We start from the raw sequence: 20,369 nt of genomic DNA, 5'->3' as shown, positions 1-20,369 counted from the left end.
AAAATTATGCACATATGATTCTGTCACCTGACAATCTGACATGATTGTTAGAATTAAGACACAAATAGGCTGTTATTTGTGCTGAACTCTTTGAGCACAAATAGCAGTATTGTGTGCTATAAGCAATGGTGACGGCCATAGAGGGCACATATAAAAAAATAGTTGCTGCACTGTTGCTATTGATCTATGAGCACAATTGTTGGTGCTTTTTGGCCTCAAATGGCACATATAATTTATTGTGCACAGTGGTCATTTTTGTTGTAGTGTGCCTCCCTCAGTGTGCCCAAAGGTGCAGTTCTTAACGGTCACGCACTTCATGGATTTTTCAAACTGATCGGTACCCAGGGGTCCGATACCAAGTCCGGCCTCGCAATGCATTTTTTCGACATGGATATCGGAGTTATCGTTGCTAATGGTAATGCAGTTGCTGTTGTATATTATGATATCTACATGGTGATGTTAACTTTTGTTGATGACTTGATTAGAATTCCATCCGAACCCATTTCGTAGATGTTAACATCTTCGATTAACACGTTGGTGCTTTCAAAAATGCCAATGTGGACGTAGTCGCTATTGGTCGAGGTTATATCTCCGATTTCTGCATTAGTGACCCGAAAGAAAAGCAAATTCTGCATTCAATCAAGGAAACTATTAATTAATCAAACAATTTAGCTTTTTGTTAAGTTGACCATTTAATTTAGTGCCCTTCAGTATTCAATTTTATTTTATATTTTTGTCTAAAATTCATATAACATCTAACCGAAAAACAAGTGCAATGATTGAAAAGGCCGAAGATCAACAGTTAACCAAAAAAAAAAAAAAAACTGAAATGACGTACGAATGCGAACATGCATGCTTGCATGGGACTTACGTACGTACCATAGGTTTACTGGTGCATTTGTTTCCAGTTGCAGTTTTAGTTGAAGGACAATCCTTATAACTCCCTTGCCATCAAAAGTGCCTTCTCCATAGATTGACAAGTTCTTGATATTTTGGAAAGTAATCCACGCATTTGGATGGGCACCTCCAGTTACACTTCGTATCTGAAGACTGCACTGTTCCTTCAACCTCAATTTCCACCGATTATTCGCAGGGTCCCATAAATTCAAGTTTACCGACTATATATGTTCCTTTTGGTATTATAAGGACGCTCTCTTTCTCGGATCTGCATGCTTCTTGCCATGCATTTGAAAAAGCCTACAATCAATCCCAGAAGCATATATTAGTTTAGAAAATTGTTATTGCTATTCCGAAATTTTCATTGTAAATATATTTTTTTTTTCTGTATTCCTATTGCTAAACATCATTTAATAACAATTAGTCTCTATTTTGATAAAAAATAATCGTGATTTACAATCTCATAAACAAAAGTTGTTCATACCGCAGTATCATCTGTCTTGCGGTCACCCTTGGCCTCAAATTTTTTTACAGCAAAATCGATATCATCCACTTTGGCTTTGATGGCAAATATTGTTACCAAAAACAAAAAGCACGTAATTCCATGACTAAATTTTGAACCCATGTCTAAATCGTATTAGTAAAACTTTTTGCCTCCGATAATCTCAGTACTGTTGAAATGAAGATGATCAGTCTTAAGGGCTGGGCCCGCTGGGGTGCTTTTCTATATTGTGAAGGAAGCTGAAAACCACAAATTAAATTGTGAACCCTAATTTCTTAGGTCCTATTTTGGTGCCGGCTTTCTTTTATTTATGTATTCCAATTTATTTCTAGTGGTGCCACTTAGTAGGGCAGGTCTAGTGTTATTCCTCTTCACTTGTAAGTAAGATTTTAAATTCGATTTTCGTCAAAGGCAAATTTGAACTATATTATTGCTAATCCATTGTGAGGCTAAGCCTACCAATATTCCCTTAGTGTGAATAATATCATTTGTTAAAAAATAATTATTTCCTTGTGGTTTCAATTTCATCCAATTTTAGGTGTTATTTTTGCTTAAATTTGGCTCCTACTATTCAGTATTCACACAAGAACGTATGTTTTTGCTTTTTGTAAGGAACTATGTTCGCGGAGAGCTTGCTGACCTCCAAAAGTTACCTATGTTAATTCACGTTATTTTATTTTTTTTATTTTTTTTTCACAAACGATATTATCTATATTAAGGAGTGAGAAGTGGATTAAGCCTCACAATTGACTGTCCATAATAATGTAGTTTAAATTTGTTTTTGACGAAAATCAAACCTAATACTTCTTACTTACGAGTGAAGAGGAATACCACCATAATACTAAGTGGCTAATTCACGTGATTAACTTCTTGTAGTAACCGTCACCAAATTATTACTCACATATATCTTTAAGCTATGTTTGGACGATAAATTTTTAAGTTTAAAGGGATTGAGATCAAGTTAGTCAAGAATGGATCGAAAGATGTTGATAGGAGAGATTAGAAAATACCAATCTATACATTACAAAAGCATGTGAGAGGATATTCAAATCCCTACTTGAAAGGAGTCACTTTCTAATCCCTCGTACATGCCTTATTAATGCTGATATCTAAATTTTTTAAAGGATAATAATTGCATTCGCTCATGGGGAATGCTTATATCCCAATTTATGCGAATAATGTATTTTTTTTTGTATAAATTTTATAATTAAAAATTTTGAATTTCTTAATGTTTATTTGAAGATTATCTTTAAAAAAAAAGTTATTCGAATCGGAAATCATTTATGCATTCAAATGTATAAAAAAATCGACCTTGTGTTCACCATTAGAGTTCATTACTCTAAGAGCCTGTTTGCTGAGCTAGATGGGATTGAGCCTTAGTGATACAATTGGATCGGCAAAGACATGTAAAACAAGACTTGTAAGGCCATCTCCAACCGAAGGGTTCAGAGGGCCAGATGGCTAAAAATAGCCCGAAAACCGTCTCCAACCGAGGGCTAGGCCAGAGGGCTTTGGAATCTGAGAGGGCCCCACGAAATCGGAGAGGGCTGGAGGGCTAGCTACATGCAGCCAGCTAGCCAGCCTGAGGCTGGCTATTTTTTTTTTTTAATGTTTTGTTATTTCTGTCGATTATAACCGACATGAATACATGTTATTATTTAATATAAATGTATTACTGTCGGTTATAATCGACAGAAATAACATTTATACTAAATAATAGCATGTATTCCTGTCGGTTATAACTGATAGGATTTCTTAAGAAAAAATTTGTTTTTTTTTTACAGTTTTATTATTATTTTTTATTTACAAAATTTTTCATATAACTTCTATTTTTTCCTATAACTTCTATTTCACAAAATTTATTTCATATTTTTTTTAAATTCCATTTTTTTCCTATAACTTCTATTTCACAAAATTTGTTTTATATTTTTTTTAAGTTCGATTTTTTTTCCTATAACTTCCTAAGCCATTATACAACATTAAATTAAATTAAGTAACATGAAACAACATTAAACAATATGAAACAACATTAACCAACATAAAAATTATACAACATGAAACTTAAACAACATTTTTAAAAACGTTTAAGTTGTAGTTTTTAAATAATAAATTATGTTTGGCCATATGACCCTTTGGCCCTCGGTTGAGACGGTTTTTTGTGAAAGGGCTAAAACGAGCCCTCTGGCCCTCGGTTGGAGACGAAGGCAAATATGGCTTTGTACTGTTCATTAAAATATTAATATCTTGGAGAATCTTGGAGGGCTAGAGGGCTAAAACGAGCCCTCTGGCCAGCCATCGGTTGGAGATGGCCTAACTCATGCATAAAGATATGTTAAATAGCCCACTTTATTGTTGATTTATAACTCATCATGTCTAGTTGTGTCAATCTCACAGTTTGACACAACTGTAAAATCTATTTTAATTGGTCACAATCTATTGTAAACCAGCCCACCAATGAGCAATAGGTCTTGCATGTAAAGGATCATGTACACATGCCTCAAAATTTCCTTCCCAAGCTACATGAAACAGTGGACTAACTTAATTAGTTCTACGAGTCTAGGGCTATTTACAACTATCTAATTAAGAATTATAAGATGTTTTTGAATTGTTAATCCACGTATGGTTGATTTGACGTTAATGTTTCTACAACGAAAAACAAAAGCTAACTTGACTATTAGACCGAAAAAGAAACTAATAGTATAATGCTTCAGACCCTTAATAAGGGTTAGTTTTGTAATTGCAAATTTCTGAAAATCATACTAAAATTAATTGACCATTCATGTAAAGTATGAGAGGACTTTTTCCTCAAAAAAAAAAAAAAATGTATGAGAGGACTTAAATGAAATGGACCGTCATTGTGATATCACGATTCAAAGATGCATTTTTATGTACTAGGATTGAATACGTTTCATGTAAGTCCTTAGCTTTGGAAAAGCTTCATATATATATAAACACTCAATTAACCATTTGGATCATAGTTTCAAAATTGTCTCTATTCAAAATGTTTTCACATTTGAGAAAATAACCCCAATTATTTCCAGAGTGATGCTCTCCTGTGCATCAAAACACAAAAAGCGAAGGTTAAGATTTAACCAAATCTCATTGGACTAATCTCAGTCGCTCACTTGTAAAAAATAATGTGTGGGAGAGAATTCTAATTATTTCCATTCCCAAAGAGTATTGGACTCGTCTTCGTTCGAGTTTTACTTTTATCTTGGGTCTTGTTTTTTTTTTTTTTTTTCTGGTCAAACAGGGCCTCCATATCAGAGCCCAATATAATATTACTCATCCACTCTACCGTTTTCACTCTCTCCTCTCTCTCTCTCTCCTCTCTCTCTCTCTCTCCATCTATCCGAACCGAAATGGGTTTATCTGCTCCGGCCAGGCAAGTTCTCTCTCTCTCTCTCTCTCTCTCTCTCTCTCTCTCTCCATTGTTTCTTCAACTTCAGTTCTGACTTTGAATTTGGCATCTGGGCCACTTGGGGGGTCTATAAAACTGAAATTTGGTATTTGCAGTGTGAACAGCTCTCTGAGATGGAAATCTTCGAGCTTATTCGTGCAGTCGGGAGCAGCTTCTACTTCTACTTCTCTCACTGGATTCTCGGTTTCTTCCAAAAGAAAATGCCCCCACAGAAAGGTTTCTGTAACATGCTCTTCTTCCTCCTCTTCATCTTCTGGTATGCTTCCTTCCCTCCCAACTTTGCAAATATTTGTTCTTTTTTTTTTTTTTGAAGTTTAATCGTTTGGTTGGTTTCTTGGGATATTTATTTTATATTAATTTGATATGGGTTATTGTTCGTTTTTAATTTCTTGCATTTTAGCTTGATTATATTGAATCAATGAGTAATTCCCAGTGGGACTAATAGAAAAAGAACGTAATTTAACTCTCAGTATCCAGGTTCTGATTAGTTGCTTCTAATTTTTCATCGAAAATGTTCGGTGTTCAACATAGTGATAAATGTGTGTTGATACTGAAAATGAAGCTGAATTTAAAAAGAATAAAACTCTAGTTGGTTGATTTAGGACCAACTGGTGAAAAAGATTAGAGAAAAGGTTGTTGAAGACACTCTTGGTCATGCATCTGTGATGTTGTGAGAGCTCTAAGAGTGTCACCGTAACATGGAGAAAGGAAAAGTCAATGGATATCGAAGCTGTCCTAGAAGTGCTGTTATAGCACTTGAGGGCTTCGGTGCTTTTTTGTTGTCTGAGTATACATTGCTACATTTGATATCGAACTATACTCAAATGGATGAATTGTAGATAGTTTTCCGGAAAAAACATAGTTGGGAAGTATAATACATCAATGAAGTCTGTTTTTACTTTATGTTCCATGAACTATAGAGAGCAACTGTGCTGTAGTGGTATGTGATAAGGTTGAGTTTGCATTTCTGTTATGCACAGTATATGTCGACCGTCTGTCTTGGCTTAGGTAGTAACAGGATTAGGTGATCTTGAGGTTGATCTTTGAATTGAAGTTTAACCCATTAAAGATGTATATACATATAGTGTGCTAATAGGTGGCATTTCTTTGTTCGTCACTTCTTGTAAATGCTGGTGCCTACTAATACTTACAACAAATAATGTTGAGCCCTTTCTTCTAATATTTTCTCTTGTTTGATGTTTAATTTTAAGAACTCTTCTTTGAAATTGTGGTTTCATTGTTATATAAAAGTTTTCATTTTTCATATTCATTTTAAACTCCCCACTTCCTGCTCCCAGATCCACTCTTGGTTAAGGCTGCGAGAGGAGATCCTGTAAGTCGGCCTCCAGCATGGATGATGCGCCAAGCAGGAAGGTATATGGCTGTTTACAGAAAGCTTGCAGAGAAGTATCCATCATTCAGAGAGAGGTCAGAGACAACTGATCTCATTGTGGAAATTTCTTTGCAGCCTTGGGAAGCTTTCCGTCCTGATGGAGTGATTATTTTCTCTGACATACTTACGCCTCTACCTGCATTTGGTGTTCCCTTTGACATAGAAGACGTCAAGGGTCCTGTTATTCAGACACCCATTGTTTCTGAAGAGGGATTGAAGACCTTGCATCCGATTGACTTGGACAAACTGCACTTTGTGGGGGAATCCTTAAAGATACTGCGGCGGGAGGTAGTTATTAGACACTTATTACATGCTTGAAAAAGAAGATCAACTGTATTAGATTGAGAATGATTATTAGATGTCTGGTTATAATTTTCAATCTTTGTACACATGCTTCTCTCACTTATTCTTTCATTCAGGTTGGTGGGCATGCTGCTGTTTTGGGTTTTGTAGGGGCACCCTGGACGATTGCTACATACATAGTAGAAGGGGGTTCAACTTCCACGTATACAAAAATAAAGAGCATGTGCCATACAGCACCACATGTATTGAGGGCTCTTCTTTCTCATTTGACTCAAGCAATATCAGACTACATTGTTTTCCAAGTAGAAGCAGGGGCACATTGCATACAAATATTTGATTCATGGGGTGGGCAACTACCACCAGCCATGTGGGATAGCTGGTCGAAGCCTTATATCCAAGAGGTGAGGGAGGAGACATATGTGTAGGGACAGTCATTATTAGGTTTTACATAATATATTTCTCTAAATGGGATTCTTCTCACACAGGTGCATATGGAAATTACTCATGTTTTTCTTTATAGGTATAAGTTGCTTCCTTTTCCTTCTGCTCACACGATACTTTTCTTAAATTTCAGATCGTGACTTCAGTTAGGAAAAGATGCCCTAAAACACCACTTGTTCTCTACATTAATGGGAATGGTGGCCTTCTTGAGCGTATGAAAGGAACTGGCGTAGATGTGATTGGGCTTGACTGGACGGTAGACATAGCTGATGGTAGAAAACGACTGGGTAGTGAGATCAGTGTACAGGGAAATGTGGACCCTGCTTACCTATTTTCTCCTCTTCCTTCCTTGACCGAAGAAATTCAAAGGTTTGTTACAGGAACATCTCTAAACTTACAACTAATATTATTCAAAACTTACCTGCAATACGAACTTGGATTTGGGACCACTGGTTTGTATGATGCTAGATAACGAATGGGTAGTGAAATCACTTGTAGGCACTTGCCTGAATTTGTAACAGATTGGATTGTCCGACTTCTTTGTCTAAAAACTAATATTTGGGTAGTATCAAACTTTTCCCAGATTAACTTGGCTTCACCTAAAACTTATAAAAAATGAAAAACCAGCTTAGCACTTGGAAACTGGTTGGAATAAAGTCCTTGCCCCAATATTTACTGGCTCAGATGTTCAGTTAAATAAAAAATTTGTTCAAACGATTGTTAGCTTCTATTTTATTCTATATGGATAGTCAAAGGGAATTTAAGGTTTTGATCTTTTGTGGTTTTCTTTCTTTCTTTCAGTTCTGAATTGTGTATAATTATAAAATTAACGCAATATATTCAGGGTGGTGAGGTCTGCAGGGCCAAGGGGACACATCCTCAATCTAGGGCATGGTGTTCTTGTACGGACACCTGAAGAATCTGTTAAACATTTCTTCGAAGTTGCAAGAAGCTTGAATTATGACACATTTCTTGAAACACAAACACTGAGGGAATTGGTAGTGTAGACTCATCAAATTTTATTTCGCAAGTTGGCTTTCGATAGCGAGTTCACAGCATATTCTTGCAGCATCATGCTTGTCTCTCTTTACCGCATGTAGTTGAGGGTTCATTGGAGCTCGAAGTTTCTGGACGTTTTGAAAGGCGAGATTGTGTTTCAGATTCAATTCTTCTTGTAACAAAGATATCGAGTATGAACAAATGAATTTCTTCTTGTAGGAAGTTGTTAGTTTTACCTCTCATTTCTCCTACTATCTACATCTGCATATATTGACAGATCGTTGATCGATCAGTTCTAGCGTTTTGAACAAGTAATTGTTGTCCATTCTCTTTCATAATACAAAATCAGTATGCTGTAAATGTTCTCCTTGTTGAATATGAGTGGTCTACATGCGTTCGTCGTAATCATCTCATTCGAAGTCTGTTATTACTATTTTCTGTTAGCAGTTTGTTATATTAAATAAGAATTTTTTATAGTAACACCCTAATATTAATAAACCAACCAGATCATTTTTATGCATTAATTGAAAAACTTGGAAAAACAACTTATATGACAGGAGTAAAACGCCAACATGGCATTTTGTCCCAATGATACAACGTAATAAGAACAAAACCCTTACTCATGTCTTTGTATGATTGTAACATAATACCGTGATGACAATGTACATAAATTCTCCAAATATGAAAAAAAAATGGAATTTACTGGGTGTATGTAAAAAGAGTATATATATTAATTTTTTTTAGGGGTATTTTGATATGGATCTAAAGTAACTAAAAATTAGACTTATTTCAAAGTCAAAAGTCACAAAAAATTGAACCTATTTCAAAAGTAGGCCTATAAAATTAGATCTATTTCAAAATTTTCCATTTTTTAATATCTAAAATTTAATTACGAACAACAAAGGTCAATGCAAAGGACAAAGTTAGGGCTTAAAGTGTTAAAAAAGTTGATGAGTGAACTTTGGATAGGTGAGTGGTGTGTGAATGGAAACATTCTCGATTAATTATGTTCCCACTTGGGGAGCCCTGATTATCTTATTCGTGCATTAGGATGAATGACAGTGGATTTACAAATAATTGAGTTGATCTTTTGAACTTGATATAGGGATCACCAAGTCAATAATATTGTTTTATACGTACAAAACTATTTTTTAATTTACAAAAACCCTAGCTAGCTATGTGTTGTGTGATGGTTTTGTGGTCCAAATTATTTCTCCAAGAAATAAATCCTCTTCGGATTTCTTCCACCAAGATTATCAGATCAAGTAATTTGGACTTTTAAAATTTGATCCAACGATTAAAAACAGAAATCCTTTTAAAAGTTATAATAACTTTAATCGTTAGATCAAATTTTAAAGGTCTGAATCATTTCGGTAGTCTTTGTGGAAAAGATCCGGAGGGGATCTCTTTCCATTTCCCCGTTGGATCGACGCACATTATGGTGAGGTTGCGATCTGCAAAGATTTTCCACTCTCACTTTAGGTTACAACCTAAGTGGTGATGTGAGATGAGCTGACAGGTTCTGCAATCAACCCTGTAGTCTGCCTGTTTACATACTATTGAGTCCGTGACTGCATGCAAAGACACTCCCACGTAAACCCGCATTGGAAAGACAAGACACTGCATATCCAAAGTCCAAATATGCATGGTATGTAATACTTAGGTTTGGGTGATCTATTTGTTAGAGTTTCCCTAGCTAGTTCTAAATCCCATTAGCAGGTTAATTAGATGCCATATCTAAGGCCTATTTATGCATATCAAATTTTATCACCACCAATCAAAAGGAATATTTGCGAGGAGCATAATATTTAGATGATACTTAAAAAAATATCTTTTAGTATAATTTGACGTATTGTGTTATTAGATTGTGAATCATATTTGAACTATTAATTATATATGTGATCATAATTTGAGCTAGGATTTGTTCAAATTATCGACACATCAATGTGCCATGTCATTATTTAGGAAAAAATCCTAATGAAAAAAAGGATTAAGTACCTAAAACCCCACAACTATTTAGTGTCATTCCAAATCAGTCTCAACCTTTTTAAACATTCTAAACAAGTAGCCAATCTATTGATGCCACATCCATTAAGCCCCAATTAAATTTTCAAACATATATTATATTCAAAACCTACCAAGTAGATATGTCATGGTTAACATTAATATTAGTTGCCTCAAAACCTAAATTTCAAACATGGACTATATAATATGGAATCCAATGACCAAATGTGACATGCCTCGATCCCGGTATCAGGCTCGTGTCGGTGTGATATGTACTATGTTTTCTTCATTGGCATAACCCAATGTCATATAGTTTCACCTTAATGTGATGAGGCCTACCTATTTCTTCACTGGCGTAATCCAGTGTCGTACAGCTTCACCTTCGGGTGATGGATTCAGTGTGATATGTTACGCGTATTAGATATTTATGACATACTCCTAGTTTCACTAGCAAAACCAATGTTGGACAGCTTCACTAGTCACGGCTAGTGTCGGTGTGTTATGTACTTTTTCACTGGCATAACCCAGTGTCGTACAACTTCACCTTCGGGTTATGGGACCTACTTATTTCTTCACTGGCGTAACCCAATGTCGTACAACTTCACCATCAGGTGATGGATTTGCCTTCGGGCAACTATGATACCCCTATCTAAGAACATTGTTTTATGATTAACGAGCATTCTATGGATTTGCCTTTGGGCAATTACGATACTACTATTTAAATACATGGTTATATTATTTAAGAACATTTTCATTGCATGCTAGAGTTTTCAGAAAAACCTATTATGTAGTATTATATGGTGTTTTCGAAACAGGGGGTTAATATTTTCGGAAAAGATTGGGTTTTTTTTTTTTTTTAAATTATGTATATTAAACTTTGGTCCACTCATGCTTTGTTTTGCGCCCCCTTAGGTACTGTTTGGTACGTGGGACGAGACGGGACGGAATGGAGTGGGACGAAGCGTTCCGTCCCACGTTTGGTGCGCCTAAAAAGGGTGGAACGCGCTGTTTCACGAGACGAATTTTGGGTGAATTTTCGTTCCGCCTCACCACCTAGAACAACTCGTTCCACATCCGTGGAACACAAAATTATAACCTCTCCGTCTCCTTCTTCTTCCTCCTTGTTTCCATCCAAGGGCATCTTTGCTCCTTCTCCGTTCCATCCCTTCCTGTCCTGTCCCGTCCCCGTCCCGTCCCGTCTGCATACTAAACGATACCTTAAGGACTTAGAAACGAGACATATGATCCTAGCGTCGAGGCATTACGGGATTGATATCTTCGAGTCCTCTCGGTGTAGGGCCCATTTCTTTGTAATCATGCCTTTTATAATATTCCTTCCGCTGTATCTTGATTAGTTGTATGCTCTGAACATGTTCGTGCATTCTCATATATTTTTAATAATTAAAGTTACATGTTTTATTTACGTTCATTCTTTCCAGCATAAATTGCATGCATGTTTTAAAGGTTCTTAGCATAAAGTAGGTTAGAATGACTTTCATCACCCTTGGGTGTCGGCCAACACATGCCCATCCTGGTGTTTGGAGGATACTGGGATCGGGGTGTGTCAAAATGGGTATTAAATTGAATCGAAAATGGACCCAAATTAAAATTACATCAGGAGAGCAATCTTCTAACAAATAAGATGGTTAAGAATTCATATAGGATCTCAAGGAGCTTGTTTCTGCTCATGTGATTCCCTCATTCTCAGATTCTCGGCTCGTAAAGTTTCTAGTTCTCCTTTGTAGGTGGTAAAGATGACGGTGGCCGCATCATGACAGTTTATCCAATTTCACCAACTTTCATGACCTCTTCTCGATGTTAGAGGCTTGACTTGTTGGATGGAGTTGGTGGTTTTGCGTTGGGTTTGGAGGTGATGGCCTGATGAGGGTGGTGATGACTATTAGTTGGTGGAAGATATGCTTTCATGGCCTTCTATTAATTTTGAAGACAAAGTAAAGCCTAATTAATTTACCAGATTTTTAATTGAGGCTTAACAAATGTGACGTTTTTAATAGGTTTGGTACTTGTTTGGAATATTTAAAAAGGTTTGGTATCGTTTGGTATGCAGATGGGACGAGATGGAACATAATGGGACGGGACGGGACGGAACGGAGGAGCAAAGATGCCCTCGGATGGAAATAAGGAGGAAGGAGACGAAGATGTTATAATTTTGTGTTTCACGAATGTGAAACAAGTCGTTCCAAGGGGATGAGGCGAAACGAAAATCACCCAAAACTAGTCCTGTGGAACAGCGCGTTCCACCTGTTTTAGACGCACCAAACGTGGAACGGAATGCCTCGTCTCACTCCGTTCCGTCCCGTCCCACGTACCAAACGGTACAGGTTGGAGGTTTTAAGTATTTAGTCAAAAAAAAAAAAAGAAAAAGAAAAAGAAAATCAAACAACTACCATTTTCCTTAAGTGGTCTCTTGGAGTTCATTCCTTCGTTTGTAAAACAACCATCTCAAAGAAAGTTGTGAATTTAAGCTTGTGGGAGTTACGAACTTCTTACTCGAAGAATAGTGGTGGCCTAATAACATTTACTCACTAAGGTGGGATATATTAAGTAATCCCCTCACTCGTGAATGTTGGAGAATCCGTACAATTTCATCACTCATCAAAGGTGCTGATATTTGGACTTCATTTACTAATCACCTGGCTGACGACCTTAATAATATTAGTGGGTTCCATATACATAAGCAGGGCGGGTATTTATTAGAGAGGTGGTCAATAATATTGTCAAATCCAAATAGCATTATTCTAGCAACTAATTATATCTTGATGCGTACTTATAAATAACTGAATTTTGACCATAGATTCTTGTGTCCTTCAGTACTTTATAATTATCAATGATGCAGAAAACCATATGCTTTAAAATTTCAAAGCATTTGAGATAAATCATGTTGCAGGAATTGATGCATTCCTCCATCTTTAAGTCATTCATCTCACTATCAACATCTCCGAGGTCTTCATGAACTGATGTTGCTTCAATATGATCATGTAAGCATAATATGCATAACTATCGAAATCAATAACTTCATAAGACCACGCTCGATTAGTTAGAACATCTAATCATAAATTATCCAGATTGATATCACTTCGTACTTGTAGAAAAAAGTCATGATGGTTGAGTTCGATCTTTGGTCTTCTCCTCTTAGTTTCGACAAAGTTCTGCTCTCAATAGAACGAGCCCATAACGAACAACTTTAAACCGAGAAGAGAGGCCAAGACATGTCTTTATAAGATTCTAAACTGCTCATCCTATCATGGTAGCAGTTTCTATCTCCTTCCAAGAGGTTGTAACTTCCTCGTATTTCGAAATTGAGTTATTTAGTTTTCCCTCCATAATGCTTAATACTAGTTTAAACATTATTAAGTCCAATAATAATCAATCGATTCACTTATATGCCGGCATATATATCCGTATGTGATAGATTAATCTTACTCACTCACCTTAATTATGGAGAAATCTTACGGATTATGCACACAAGGATGAGAACCAGCCATCAATGACCAATGCTCTAATGGAACCAGTCATCATCAATCTACTAGGTATCCGATTTGGCAGTTGTCAATACTAATTGTGGAACCAGACTCACCCGTACACCTTCCTTTGGCTCGTGGTGAAGTACTCAATACAAGTATCAAGATACCCATTTGCTATTTTGGGTACCCGATGGCTATCCCTAGATCATGTGAGGAGGCCACACAGATACACAGCTAGATAAACAAGTTGGAATGCACTAAAGGGGAATAGTAGAGAGCGAGAAGCACTCTTCACCTATCTGAATCCACCGATCGAAAGGGTATGAGTTAGAAGAGAACTCCGTCTTCTTGATGAATCTATACCTCAATTTTCATTAAGCAAGGACGTATATATAATTGACATAGAGAAACCCTACATGTCTAGAGAAAAACAAAGGACGCTGGCTTAATGGTAAACAAAAAGAAAATATGATTGAGACACACAATCTGATAAGAGTTTGAAGAAGAAATCAATGTTTTCAACCAACAAGAAGCTCAATTTTCATTTAGCATTCGAATGTGGACAGTGGATGATCATAAGTAGCACATAATTCAAAATTAGGAACGATATAATACTACTCTTGCAGTAATAGAGAGCCCATACTTTACATGGTAATGTACTTAACCATGCATATATCTTTGAGACAATTGTACTCATTAATCCAAGAAGGTGTAAAGGGAACTTACTAATTGAACTCAATTCAGCTTCATGCACCACCGCCTTCATGTTTCAAATTCTCATAAAATAATTAGTAAGTGCGAAAGAAAATAGACAAAAGGACTTGATGGCATGGAAGTTGAATGTTGCAGTATCCAGAGGGGGAGATCCAAAGCTATTTCATGGTGCATTTGGGCTGGAAGTCCATTTGTTGGCACCTCTGAAATTAGTATTCAAAGAATTAGTGCATTTTAACAAAATATTTGTGGGGAAATTAAACCTGTTTTCGTATGATGGAACTAAATGTCTTCTTATTAGGACATTACATTATGATAAATTTATGAGAAATGCTAAGGAGACTCTTTAAAGTGAATACTAGTCTAAGAAAGCAAAAATTCCTGATCTTCTCACCATTTTTTTCTCTTTGATTTGAATAGCTATTGTACCCAAGGGATGACTCTTTATGGACTTTCTGCTAATTCACATTTTAACATTAATTTCCGTGTTAACATTATAAAATATTGTGACATAAACATGAGATTACAAATAGTACATGAAAAGTCCCACTTTTGAGAAAATCTCCTTAGCGTATTGATAATTATTTAGATATGCTTTATAAAATGATATAATACATTAATTTTGATTTTGTGTTGGACAAAAAGAATGTTGTGAATTAATATGTTTAATCATATCTACCGTTCTACCTAGTAGTTGTAACCCTGACTACTATATATGTTTTTTTTTCCCGAAAACTAATCAAGCCATTTAGGTTAAAACTTAAGAGGTTACCACTAGCTTTGATCCGATTTCGACAAAAGACAAATTGATTTAAGTGCAAAGGTCAATTCATTGTTTATTGAATAATTAACCAAGAAAAGGACATTCCATCATAGTTAATATAAAGAAGGGAAGAAAAAGCAATATAAATTATTAAATCAGGTCAAGACAAATCTTGTGCAGCTTGAAAAGATTTAGTGCTAATGGTACATGAGATCTTAGTAATTAATGGCTAATGTGTCATTAACAGCCAGCAGATGGATAAGCAAGCATTTGGTCTATCCTCCGCACTGCCCCCATCGGGATCTCTCATCCTAAAATTGCATCAAGATTATGACAAAAACACATATTATATATATATATATATTCATATATAATGGGGATTCCATATTTAATTTATATGTACACATAAAAATATGAATGTCAACAGTGATATATACAGTTTATGTTCATTCATGGCGGGCACAAGATCGTGCAGAATCCCAAAAGGACCATGAATACAAAAAAGCAAAAACATATTATGCAATATTATATGTTTTCTGAAACCCACAAAAAAATTCATAATTTTGCACGAGAGAGAGATACTAAGGTTTGTTTCAAATGTTTTTAAAAGAAAAAAAAATGTTTTTTTATTAGCACTCCACAATATGTTGAATACACCATCATTAAAATTTAATATTAAATAACTTACATACCTAATATGTAATGACAATTTCGATCTTATAAGGTTTTTTTATTAAAAAAAAAAATCCAAATTACTTTTCACATGTATATCCTAAGTTTATTTATCTTCTTCAACTCTCGAAACCACTCTCATCCTCCATTGTAGAATTAATGAAACTACAAACATGTTTTTACCAAAAAAACCTACAAACATGTTAAAACAAATATGATTGATGATGAGAATCACACACCTAATAAACCTCATCTACATTAGATCACAAAAACCCCTTGATTTTAAAAGCAAAGTAACAACCTAATCTCTTCCTCTAATTCAATGATTCAATAACTAAATTCATTCCAATGATTCAATCAAAGGAAAAGAAGAGGAATCATCATCATCAACCCTAATATTTATTTAATCCCCATTACCCAATGCCACTGCTTCTACTCTATATAAAGCTCTACACTTCTATAGCTGCCATATTTTTATTTTTTTTGGATTTTTATCTTCATCATCCAATGTTTCAAAAATCATCTTCCTCATTTACTGATACGGAATACCCACAGCCTTCCACCTCTTTCCATGGAAGGGATAGAGAAACATGAAGGGATAAACACATGCAAATAATCAAACAATTGTTGGCACCACTCCAATAAAAAAATTAAAAATATTTCGAAACCACACCAGCTTCAGCTTTACACCGAAGGTACTTTTTGATGACCCTATGTATTTGCCCTTAAAATTTGAAAAGTGTGGGGTGTACGTAGAAATGAAAGTTATATGATGAGAATGTAGGATGTGAGGATATTATAAGAAAGTAAACAGAGTGTATTAAGATATGTTTAAATTAAAAAAACAAATATGGAATGTATTCAACAATATGTGGGGTTTCAAATGTGGAAGGTAAAGTTGCTAAGGTACTGTTATTATGTCTTTTCTCTTAACATAAAAGCAACTAGCTAGCTACCCTGCAAATTAGGGTTTAAAATATTCATGCCGTAGGGTTTTGTAACGAATACTGAATTAAGATTGCTACCATTTGAAGATGCATATATATGTCCTTTAGCATACTTATTTTCTCTTTACCTTATACATTGGCTGAAATTTTACAATCCAAACAATCAGGGACTGAAAACTTCAAATTAATTGACAAAAACCCAGAATTTTAGCTGGTTATATTTAATTATCCTTAATATTATTCATGAAGTTGAATTTTATGTTGTTATATATGGTCAGATCAAAAGTAATTCATCTATAGATTTTACTATTAAATAGCAACATATATGATTTACCATTTTGTGGAGAAAGGCGAGCGATCGAACAAGATTCAAGACTGTTGCAGGGAGATGTTGGGATTATTGTCAAGATTTGCCTTCATTAGTTTTCTCTTTTTTTTCTTCTTCTTGTACGGAATCCCCCGAGCTTTGGCTTGAGAGTCCCTCACTTCACGCAGATAGACTCTTATAGCTCCACTTGCAAATGGGTTTGTTTCTGGCAACCCACCATTTTCTTCATAAGCAGCTCTCAGCCGTCCGATCAGTGCATCGAGGCTGCCCCAAGCTTGTCTTAGCGGACAGGTGCAAGGGCCAGGAGGCTCAGGCTGCCCAAAAAACACACACCCTTGTAAGTGCACCTTAGTCTTTCCAAATTGGTCCAAGTACCTGAGGAAATCAAGAACATGGTTGGAGTTGCTCTGTGAGAGAGCAACTGGAGGCCTCTGGTTTCTCAAGTACTGCCCAAAAGTGTTCCAATCTCGCCTCTTCTGCGATTCATACCGGCTCAGTGGAGCCGGCTGCGAAGCTTGCTTCTGTTGCCGATGATCAGTAGCAGAAGCAGACGACGATCCTTCCACTACATCTTTTCCTTTGTTGGTAAACATCGTGACGAGTGATAACCTTGTTTTGTTTTTTTAGTATTTCTTTGAGTATGAGAGAAGCTAGAAAGGAATTTGGGAGGAGAAGAAAACAAATTTACAGTGGGAGAGAAGAAAAAGAAAATAATAATACTATTGAACAAGAGATCACATCAAAGGGGCTAGCTAGTGAGGAGACATGGTATGGGACCAATGAAAGTGCTTTAGCTCCTCTTTTTTCTTCCTCTCTTCATTATTTTCTTGCTTTAATGGTACTATTAGCTAGTGTTAATAATACTTTATTTTTTTTCTAAATTTTTATTATTGTGCTTACATCATCAAAGCAATGATTATCGACTTTATTAGCGTAATTAGTACTATGGTTTAAACCCTGGTAACTAAGGAGTAACCCTAGTTAGCTTGGGGTTTAGTTTAATTAACATGTAGTAACCAATTTAGGAAGCCACAAACTGAATGATGAAAATGTACCATTAATGAAGCATGAAATCCTTGGAATATTGCAATAACATTAGCTTAAGCTTTGGTCAAGGTGAGTTCATTTAACTTGTGAACAAGTTCTAGAATTTCATGGACTTCATCAGTTCAATTTCTTGACAATACGGCTTGCGTGTGTATTTATTTTTGTAATGACTCCAAATTTAACTCTTCTATGCATTGGTAAGTTTTCCAAATGCTACAGAAACAAAAACTCGATGACTGAAATTGAACTCAGTCCTATCTGGGTCTCCTAGCTAGTTTGATCAACAATTCCATTTTTGACTTCTTTTGGGGGAGGGGCATATAACAATCGGCATTTAAGATGAGCAGGTTGACCCTCAAACCATATAATATAGCATCTAATAATTATCATTACCCAACTTGGTTTAACTATTCTAAATGCTCAACTCAACCATAATATATACATTATCTCGTTATTTGAACCGCTGATGTTTTAGGTCATACTAAAATATCTTTCCTACAAAAGTTTACTTAAGTCAAACCGTCTAATTATCTAAGTGCATCCTAGTAAAATAAGAACAAACTTTGTGTTGTTGATAACTAATGAAATGTTCATAATAATAATAATAAAAGTTTAATAGTTAAATGATTTTTGATTTTAATGAATTTTTACAAGAATGATCTATAAGTGAGAACCTGAAGAATAAACAGTTTGGATTATGAGAATACTATAATAGGAATACCGTCACCATTCACCACTGCCAATAATATTGCTTAGTGATGAATATACTAAATAATATCTGAATAATGAGCTAGTGTTAGTGATGCTTTTGTTATTTCCTTTATCCTTCCTGATCCTTCGGCTTTTATCAGAAACTGGTATGGGGATTTGTTTTTTAAATCTAGTAACCTTTCAAATTCCCTTTGAGTTTCTCACCAATTATGGGTTTAATGTTCTGTGAAACGTAACTGAAAGACGAGGCCCAAGGTGTGTTCTCCAAGATTAATTCCCTATATTTTAAGGATTTGGCTTAATTGGTTCTATGATCTTTGAACTCATTCACGACTTACATTTCAAGGATCTATTTGGTTTTAGTTTTCGTTTGTGCTTGTGAGTATTGCCAAACTTAAGTCTTTATATGAGAACTTTTTATACCTTATTCTTGTCCTAAAGTGGAGATATATATATGTGGAATTGTTATTAGCACTCCAAAAATCTTATTCTACACTCTAAACTTTCTATATTAGGAGAGAAAAATACACTTGTGAGGAGTGTAGAATGAGATTTTTAGAGTGCTAATAACACCTCCTTGTATATATATATATATATATATAACATGAACTGCGAAATGGTTTCAATTGTTTTTTCCTTTTTTAATCCTAATAACATTTGGTCAATTTTTTGACTTATGGAAATGGTTTTTAAAGCTATTGCCGTTGAAGAAGACTCTGGGAAATTAACCAGGGGTTTTTCCCTAATTAATGACTTTGTCTGAGAGAGTTTGTCAATTTTAGTTTCAATTTTATCAAGTTGTTTACCGATGGAATGAAGACTTTGATTAGTGAAATTATTTTGTTCAATGACTGGTTTGACTCCTGCCTCTTCCTTAGGAAGCTTGAAAGGAGTAGTTGGAACTTGTGTATTTGCAGTGGTGATAAGAATGGTTTCTTGTGGAGGATGACTAGAAGAGACAATAGTCTTGTCTTCTTTATGCCAATTTTCTTTAGTTATTACTTTTAGTTTGTTTTCAGACTCATAGTATTTTTCAACATAATCGAAGAAAAATACTTCAAATCTGTATGTTTCCATAAAAATTTTCCATTTTTTATAAATTTCTAATTTTTCTTCTTGAGTATATTTATTTATGAAAATATTCCTTCTTGGAATGTTTTATTCAGCTTCAATATCAGCATTGAGCCGTTTTCTATTTGGTTTGAAGGGTTTGTTTAAAACTCAAAGTTGATGGTGAACCTGACCTGCGTCAAAATCAGATTCAGTAGGAGAAGTTTGTTCTCCTTGATCTTGGGTTTGAGGTTGGTATCTTGGGTGTGTAACCTGAGAGGTTGTTTTTACTGATTTTAATTTGATATTAATCAAATCATTGATTAATTCTTGTTGAGTAACAGATGAGCTAGTGTCTATTGCTTTTAATTTTTTATTGGCTAATGAATTGATCAACTCTTGATCTTGACCCATCCTATGGGCTGGTATGGATCCAGAAAAAGAATTTCTGCTAGGAGTAAAAGATTTATGTGAGTGAACAGACTCACAAGATCTTCTGGCTGGACGATCAAAATTAATTTTGACAATCCCATCAAAATATTGTTCTATGTTATCTATATTAACTAGACTGTTTTGGATGGCTACTGGCTGACTTTCATTAATCAAACACCAATATGAGGGTAGACTGATATCTGACCACCTAATGGTTCTAGGGACTTTAATGTTTGCATTTTCTTGGTTAGTTTGGATTA

General features: G+C 35.2%; 3 protein-coding genes across 4 annotated transcripts; 1 reads left to right on the top strand and 2 right to left on the bottom strand.

Annotated features, from left to right (window-relative positions):
* Positions 1-766: 766 nt before the first annotated feature.
* Positions 767-1,565, bottom strand: LOC126589943 (polygalacturonase-like). The gene is made up of 2 exons (XM_050255388.1): positions 1,382-1,565; positions 767-1,197 (listed from the first exon to the last, which is right to left on the bottom strand). Exons 1-2 carry the CDS (start codon positions 1,520-1,522, stop codon positions 1,084-1,086), a joined length of 255 nt encoding a protein of 84 aa, XP_050111345.1. The 5' UTR covers positions 1,523-1,565; the 3' UTR covers positions 767-1,083.
* A 3,087-nt stretch (positions 1,566-4,652) lies between these two features.
* LOC126589942 (uroporphyrinogen decarboxylase 1, chloroplastic-like) lies at positions 4,653-8,310 on the top strand. The gene is made up of 6 exons (XM_050255387.1): positions 4,653-4,784; positions 4,916-5,076; positions 6,119-6,501; positions 6,633-6,917; positions 7,091-7,326; positions 7,802-8,310. Exons 1-6 carry the CDS (start codon positions 4,762-4,764, stop codon positions 7,962-7,964), a joined length of 1,251 nt encoding a protein of 416 aa, XP_050111344.1. The 5' UTR covers positions 4,653-4,761; the 3' UTR covers positions 7,965-8,310.
* Positions 8,311-13,960: 5,650 nt separating this feature from the next.
* Positions 13,961-17,637, bottom strand: LOC126589941 (protein LIGHT-DEPENDENT SHORT HYPOCOTYLS 10-like). Of its 2 annotated transcripts, none has more exons than XM_050255385.1 (2): positions 16,876-17,628; positions 13,961-14,362 (listed from the first exon to the last, which is right to left on the bottom strand). In XM_050255385.1, exon 1 carries the CDS (start codon positions 17,460-17,462, stop codon positions 16,911-16,913), a length of 552 nt encoding a protein of 183 aa, XP_050111342.1. In that variant the 5' UTR covers positions 17,463-17,628; the 3' UTR covers positions 13,961-14,362; positions 16,876-16,910. The 2 variants fall into 2 exon arrangements, with proteins under 2 accessions (XP_050111342.1, XP_050111343.1); XM_050255386.1 differs by lacking the exon at positions 13,961-14,362 and adding an exon at positions 15,050-15,233 and having other exon boundaries at positions 16,876-17,637.
* Positions 17,638-20,369: the final 2,732 nt, after the last annotated feature.

This window comes from Malus sylvestris, chromosome 11 (genome assembly GCF_916048215.2).
Source record: "Malus sylvestris chromosome 11, drMalSylv7.2, whole genome shotgun sequence".
NCBI lineage: Eukaryota > Viridiplantae > Streptophyta > Magnoliopsida > Rosales > Rosaceae > Malus > Malus sylvestris.
Note: the sequence above shows the minus strand (reverse complement) of the source record. Positions and strands in the feature narration are given on the sequence as shown.